Consider the following 8,127-nt stretch of genomic DNA (forward strand, 5'->3'; position numbering starts at 1 on the left):
GCACATGGGAAGAGCTGACCCGCCATCATGCGGGGTGAAGATATCCAATAAGAGAAAGCTCAAGTTAGTTGCAGATGACACATAGCAAATAGGAGACTAGTACGATGTCTTTGCTTTGTTTTGTTGAAATGTATAAATGATCCTGGGCAACTCGGGCGGGGCGTCGTCCTCTGTTGGGTACAGGGACGCGCAGAGCTGTAATGGTAGGAACCGAGCCCCAGGCTTTGTATTAGATCTCCTGTTAGAAATAAATCCGCTCCCGTGTGAAGTTGCCGGCTTCCTGGTCATTTCTTTCTCTCAAAAACGAGTGTGCATAATTGTTGTATGAATGAAGGTCGTGTTTGGTTAACCATTAATGGAGTCAGATAATTAATTCGAACCATTTTGGTAAACTTTTGGTACAGATAATAGTTAAGAATCCAACACTATGACCAAACATTTTAGTTCATAAATATGAACTTGACAGATGTACTGAATTTTACTTTTGTTGCTGGTTTTGTTAAAACATCTGACACCATGTCGTCGGTTGGACAGTATTCCAAATGTATTTCCCTATTACTAACAGTTGACATGATAAAGTGATACTTTATGTCAACATGCTTGAACCTTTGCCTTTTTTTACAGGGTTTTTCGCCAGCGACGTGGTTGTGAATTTTGAATTAAAATACGTCACTGTTTTATGTCCTAAATGTTAGTGTTAAAAATTATTACAGTGTTGATATAAGGACTTAAATATTTCATGATAAACGCAGAAAAAATATATTTTTGTTTGAAGATTCCACAGTTCCTGTCAAATAAATTTTCATCTTCCTGTGTGCATCAGTATCTTCCCAGCACTTCTCCCACTGAGATCACTCTGCAGACTGACCCAAAAGACAATTTATTTTCCAGACTATCTCATTGATCTTCCCTTACTGATGAAAATTCCATAACAATCTGGGGTCAGACGTGGGATAGCTGAAGATCCGCCGGTGAAATTCAGGGACGCTCGCGTGTGGCCACCCGGGTCCAATTCAGATAGCAGCAGCAACGAACTGCGTGATGCGAATCATCTCCTCAGTGGTGACAAATGAACGCTGACTCCAGTCGCCATCAAGTTGCCAAGTCCTGACATACCAAAACCTTGGAGAGAAACTGAGCCGATTTGCGTTTCTTTCTGGTTCCTTTTATAGTTCAACTTCTAGTTCAGTTTTTCACCTTTTCACAGCATAATGAAAGCCAGTTGAGCAAGTGGAACAAGTGTTTTTATTGATAATTGTGGAAGACACCGATTTCATAAGCACTGTTTCTTCTCACACCTTTTCCATTAGGTACGATTAAAAAGACAACTGAAAAGCATAACGTTAAAAAATGTTGTTCCAGGCAAAGGCAATTAATTTCATTTACATGTTCGATGTAAACACACACACAAAAAAACTCATCATCACTCAGACTTAATGGTTCTTCTGGCAGTGATCACATTGGCTTAATGTCAATAAAAAAGCTTTGCAAAATTCAAAACATATTTTATTCAAAATCACATTTACATCTTACCACAAAGAGACAGTTCCTTCAGTTTTTTGTCTTTTTTGTTAGCTTCAAGGATCGCTGCTAATCTCGCCATCACAATCGTGTGTCTCAGCATGCTGTTTAGTGGCGGATTTTTTTAGCACAAACGCTGCAACTGAATGGCTTTTCTCCAGTGTGTGTTCTTGGGTGGCTTCTTAAATACGACTTTTGAGAGAAACTCTTGCCACAAACTGAGCAGGAAAAACGGTTTTCACCAAGGTGTGTTCTTCTATGTTTTGTTAAAGCCCAGTTGTCAGAGAAGCATTTTCCACAAACAGAGCATGGAAGAGGTTTTTCTCCAGTGTGTGTTCTTGAGTGATTACTTTCGAGAGAAACATTTACCGCAAACCAAGCAGGAAAAAGGTTTTTCTCCACTGTGTGTTCTTCTATGTTTTGTTAAAGTTTATTTTTGAGAGAATCCTTTGCCACAAACTGAGCAGGCGAATGTTTTTTCTCCACTGTGTGTTCTTGTGTGACTTGTTAAATGTGATTTTCGAGAGAAGCTTTTGCAACAAACTGAGCAGGAAAAAGGTTTTTCTCCACTGTGTCTTCTTGTGTGACTTGTGAAATGTGCCTTTTGAGAGAAGCTTTTGCAACAAACTGAGCAGGAAAAAGGTTTTTCTCCACTGTGTGTTCTTGTGTGACTTGTTAAATGTGACTTTTGAGAGAAGCTTTTGCAACAAACTGAGCAGGAAAAAGGTTTTTCTCCACTGTGTGTTCTTGTGTGACTTGTTAAATGTGACTTTCGAGAGAAGCTTTTGCAACAAACTGAGCAGGAAAAAGGTTTTTCTCCACTGTGTGTTCTTGTGTGACTTGTTAAATGTGACTTTCGAGAGAAGCATTTTCCACAAACTGAGCAGGAAAAGGGTTTTTCTCCACTGTGTGTTCTTGCGTGGCTTGTTAAATGCGACTTTTGGGAGAAGCTTTTACCACAGACTGAGCAAGAAAAAGGTTTTTCTGCAGTGTGTGTTCTTGTATGTTCTTTTAATCGTGACTTCAGAGAAAAGCTTTTCCCACAAACTGAGCAAGAAAAAGGTTTTTCTCCACTATGTGTTGTTGTGTGTTTAGTTAAATTAGACTTTCCAGAGAAGCTTTTGCCACAAACTGAGCAGGAAAAAGGTTTTTCTCCAGTGTGTGTTCTTGTGTGTTCTGTTAAATTTCCCTTTTCAGAGAAGCATTTTCCACAAACTGAGCAGGAAAAAGGTTTTTCTCCACTGTGTGTTCTTGTGTGGATTGTTAAATTAGACTTTTGAGAGAAGCTTTTGCCACAAACTGAACAGGAAAAAGATTTTTCTCCACTGTGTGTTCTTGTGTGGCTTGTTAAATGCGACTTTCGGGAGAAGCTTTTACCACAGACTGAGCAAGAAAAAGGTTTTTCTGCAGTGTGTGTTCTTGTATGTTCTTTTAATCGTGACTTTAGAGAAAAGCTTTTCCCACAAACTGAGCAAGAAAAAGGTTTTTCTCCAGTGTGTGTTCTTGTGTGTTCTGTTAAATTTCCCTTTTCAGAGAACCATTTTCCACAAACTGAGCAGGAAAAAGATTTTTCTCCACTGTGTGTTCTTGTGTGGCTTGTTAAATGCGACTTTCGGGAGAAGCTTTTACCACAGACTGAGCAAGAAAAAGGTTTTTCTGCAGTGTGTGTTCTTGTATGTTCTTTTAATCGTGACTTTAGAGAAAAGCTTTTCCCACAAACTGAGCAAGAAAAAGGTTTTTCTCCAGTGTGTGTTCTTGTGTGTTCTGTTAAATTTCCCTTTTCAGAGAACCATTTTCCACAAACCGAGCAAGAAAACGTTTTTTCTCCACTGTGTGTTCTTGTGTGTGGTTTTAAGGACAGCTTTGAAGTTAATGAGTCAGTGTGACATGCCCTTTCACCTTTGGCTTGCCCATCATCATCATCATCATCATCATCATCATCATCGTCATGAGCGTCTGATAATGTGTCCTCATTATGTGCTTGTGATGGCCCCCGGTGGTCTTCGTCACCTTCTGTTGTCACGTAATGACTTGAGCTGCTGCTTGTAGGCTCCGCCCCTCTGTTGTCCTCACTCTCATCCTTGTTTTCATCTTCAGTCTTTATAGGGACAACGTTCACTGGTGACTTGTTGATCTCCTCCTCCTCCTCCTCCTTTTTTATGTGAGTCAAGTCTGGCTCCTCTTTCACAGAACGGAGATCGTTTTCACTGACGTCTGCAGGACACAAAAAGACAAACAATAAGACCAATACGTACTTGATTTTTTTAAAAAAAGAATTAATATTCTGTGTTTTATTCACTAAAATTTATCAACCGCCATTGAGGTTTCGTTGCAGTGTGCACATTTTTCAGAGTCAGGCAGAATTCCTTCCGTAAGGAATTGCTCGAACAAGATATAAAAAACAGAAAATGTAAAATGTTAAATAATCAGTTCAAATTTTGTCAAAAAAAAAAGAAAAAAATGGAGTTCACCCCCCACTATTGGTTATTCTTTGGTTTTTATTTTCTGCACTGATTTCATTTGGCATAAACAAATGTTCGGCAAACCGACAAGTAAAAGGTGAAGGATTGTATTACGAATACTGGCATTATTTTAAACACATGCGGGACAGAATGTCGTTTATTAAAGTTAGCAGGTTCATATTTACTAAATATTTTAAACATGGATGAAACAAGAAGCATTTATCAAATGAAACTAGAAGCATGGGTCACAAGAATGACTGGGATTGTAGTCCTGATGTTTACTGATTTCTTATATTATTCTCATATGCTAAATTTATAGTACTTAGTTGAAATGTGTGAACTTTATTGAAATTCTCAGTAGTGAGAACAAATTTGCACACATAGCATTTCCTTGAGCTGCCCTCACACTGACAGCACTTCATGGACAAAGACGACAAAGCACATTCTCCACATTGGCTGTAGAGATGCAAACATACCAAATTGGGCACTGCAGGACTCACACAGACGCTATCAAAAAAACACATTCCGAAAGACAGAACAATTGGAGATCGGAGCACATGCACATACGCATACACACACAAACATATACATACACCTGCTCATACACGCGAACATATACACACATACACTTACACACGGACACACCCTTACACCTGCACATACACATGCACATACACGTATACTTGCATATACATGTGCACATACACACGCACACCAACAAGAATACAGAGGAATGCCAGCGAGGAGAGAGACGGAGAGACTGCCCGCCGGAGAAGGCCAGACTTGGCGTGCCAGTCTTGGCGACCAGACGAGAATCAACTATCCACACGATGACTAACCTGGGGAGGACATTCCCTTGGATGTGGACCCGTGTCGTGGGAGGGAGTGAGGACGACCGATTCAACCTACATGACCCTTGACATAAAAAACTCCTATAAAGACTGAAGCTGGGCTGAAAGATGGGGCGCATTTTTCGACTGTGCTCGCCCGAGTGCAGTTTTCTCGTGAGATTAAGAAAAAGCCGCCCAGATGTCTTTGAAGTATTTCCTTAACTCCAGAAATTGAAGAAACTAAATATCGGAACTCTAATCAGTTGTTGAGTCTTTATTTGACCCTTTTCTTCTTGAGTACAAAAAACGAACACGCATTGGAGTAAGTTTGGCGTTCAAAGGTTGATTTACGAACTACTTCTCATTTCCACGGTGACAACTCCAACAAAGGCAACATTTAAAAATAAAATGACAATAACAGTGAACGCATTTCCCCAAACAACCTAATGTTGTGATGCATATTTCTAACGACAGAAAGTCGTTCTTTCCAAAGCAAATGAGAGGAAGACGTGTACAAACCTGCTTTGAGTGGCACAACACGAGGCTGCTTGCTAACTTCGCCCAGCAGTTGATGATGTTGCTCGTTCTCTTCTTTTATTCCACAAAGTTCCTCTTTGTACTTGGGTGTCGTTATTTCACACATTTTCAAACGCCAATCCCAAAAAATCCACACTTGATCTCTGCTTGGCGATGAGTCATGTGCCTCTTTTCGTTAGCGGCTAGCTAGCTAACAAGCTAAGCTAACTACGCCGAAAAGCATCAACGCGCGAAGATGAGGTTATCGGGACACAAAGACTTAATGAATTATGTCGTCGTCCTTTAGAGTAGCACTGGAAATCCTGCGAGAAAATTACAGTCAGTTCCACACTAAATCAGAAGAATTTAGCGGTGGTTGTTTTTATTTCGGTGTGGACGGATCGGTGGATGTGGTCGAGGTCCTTCGGAAGCTGCGCGCTTGCTAATGACGTCATGCTTTAAGCACGTATTTTTAAAATATATTTCTTTACCTCTGCGTTTGTTTTTTACCCCTGGCTGTTCTATTTTAATATATATTTTATATATTTTAATTCGGTTGATAAAAAAAACAACTAAATTAACGCCACATTGGCGAGTCATCTCTCGGGTCACTTCCACCTATGCCCCGTTCAAGTTTCTCCGACCGAACTTGCAACAATGCTGTGGTTCAATCGGGCTGCAAGATTGTATGAATATAATGTATGCATATACTAGCAGTGCTTCTCAATTATTTCACGCCCGCCCCTACCAAGAAGAAAAAAAGATTCGCGCCCCCCACCACCATTTTTTTCTGTCTTTGTATATTGATGTTAGATTGTCAATAAAATATCCCTTAACTAAGCTAAATTGATAAGAAATACAATTTCGAGAACGATTATCGCAAGCATCTCGAAAATCAGTACTCTGTTGTCCAAATATTGATGAGATGATAAATATTTACTAATATTTGTTTATGTGAAAAAAACTTTATTAACATTAACAAACCAAACACAGTTATTAATACGTACAAAATATAGAAAAGACAAAAAGAAGAGCCAGGGCGATTTTAAACAAAACATCTATATAAATTACAAAGCAACAGCTTTAGTATGTATACGCGACATTTTTTTATTTTTTTAATTTATGGTTACTATGTGGCAGTCGGAATGAACACACACAAATATCAAGCTGCACAATATGTATCAGCAGCCATGTCTGATGTGTCAAATTGGCTAGAACGTTCTCACTTACATCTTAATGTATCAAAGACTGTCTGTATGTTCTTTTCAATTCGGAGGTGTGCTGATACAAATCCTCACGTATATGTGCAAGGAACGAAAATTGAGGTTGTACAAGAGTTTAAATATCTAGGAATCATGTTGGACTCGCAGTTACAGATTAGGCAACAAATAGAAAGATTAATGAATCAAATGAAACTTAATCTCACTAACTTTAGATATATTAGGAATAATTTAACTCTCGATTCATCCAAACTATTTTTAAATGCCATAATAATGTCACATATGACTTATTGTCTAACTAGTTGGGCAATGGCATGTAAAACCACACTTAAGCCTGTTGAAATTGCATACAAACAGTCCTTGAAAATCTTGGATAAAAACCCGAACACATACCACCACTGTCAATTTCTGAAGAAATATGAACTCCTGAGCTGGGAAAACATACAAAAATATTCTGATTGTATTCTTGTGTACAAAATTCTCAATGGTTTGGCTCCACCTCCACTAAATAAATATGTGCGGAGTCTAGAGGTGACTATACAGTTCCATTCAGAAAAAGTACCTTTGGCCAGTCAGTGTTCTCATACAGAGCATCTCACACCTGGAACACAATACCAAATGCCGTACGAGACTTACCCACTCTCACTTCCTTTGGTAAACACCTAAAAACCTGGCTTCTAGAGAATCAAGTCTGTAATCATATTTCTTCTCAGTTTACATACAGTTACATACATACATACATCTAATCTCGTTGCACACTCGAGTACAATGACAATAAAGGGATTTCTATTCTATTCTATTACCATTGAGTAGGAAACCCTCTGTTTGTAATTTATGTTTGTGAATATGTGTACTGGCCTCACAGAACCTTTCTGCTAACCAGTTAGTTAAACACCTCCACACAATCAGTCACTGACGCCAGGATGGGTTTAGACCTTCTCTTTATATGGCAGGTGTGAAACTGAAACAATAGAAATCCCTTTATTGTCATTGTACTCAAGTGTGCAACGAGACGAAACAAACACATCACAGCGGCACAGTCAGCAATGCAAATAGTTCACATCCTAATTTGCGATTTACAAACTCTACGAATTAACATCAATCAATGGTTAAATATTTGGAAAACACTTACAGGGAATGCCGTTTTATGGACTTAAGCATCAGACACAACCTAACTGCTACTTGGCTTCGTGTATAACAGACTTTGTGTGAGCAGGGAGCGCTTGTTCTCGCGCTGACTTTTGACACTCTCTTAAAGGGACAGTGCACCACCAAACTGGGACTGAAAGGGGGATGGCATGCAACAGTCTCTTAACTATAAACAATTGAAAAAATAATAACGGCCAAAACACTCCCCGTCTGGTATCTTAAGGATACCAGATAACTTAAGTACCACCCGAACATAGCAAGACCATCTCTGAAATTGGTCGAAAATAGTTTCTAACAGTCTCTTGGGAAGCAACTTCAACTTCAGCCTTCCGGATGATCCCATCTTCACTGGGAACAGTCTTTATTATTACGCCCATTGGCCACTCATGTCTTCTTGTTTGTTTATCCTTGAGAAGAATAACATCTTCT

General features: G+C 39.2%; 2 protein-coding genes across 2 annotated transcripts in view; both read right to left on the reverse strand.

Moving 5' to 3' along the window:
• LOC148342399 (uncharacterized) overlaps positions 1–1,944 on the reverse strand; it is a gene marked incomplete at its 5' end in the record, with an annotated part of 40,150 nt that extends 38,206 nt beyond the window's left edge. The window contains one exon of the mRNA XM_088286118.1: positions 1,701–1,944. Coding sequence (XP_088142244.1) covers positions 1,701–1,944 — 244 coding nt within the window. The remainder of the gene's footprint in view (positions 1–1,700) is intronic.
• On the reverse strand, positions 1,934–3,840 carry LOC148342401 (uncharacterized). Its single transcript, XM_088286143.1, has 2 exons — positions 3,835–3,840; positions 1,934–3,619 (listed from the first exon to the last, which is right to left on the reverse strand). The coding sequence occupies exons 1-2, from the start codon at positions 3,838–3,840 to the stop codon at positions 1,952–1,954; spliced, it is 1,674 nt and encodes a 557-aa protein (XP_088142269.1). The 3' UTR covers positions 1,934–1,951.
• Positions 3,841–8,127: the final 4,287 nt, after the last annotated feature.

Source organism: Idiotropiscis lumnitzeri, chromosome 2 (assembly GCF_059441095.1).
Source record: "Idiotropiscis lumnitzeri isolate Australia: NSW breed Sydney's pygmy pipehorse chromosome 2, RoL_Ilum_1.0, whole genome shotgun sequence".
NCBI lineage: Eukaryota > Metazoa > Chordata > Actinopteri > Syngnathiformes > Syngnathidae > Idiotropiscis > Idiotropiscis lumnitzeri.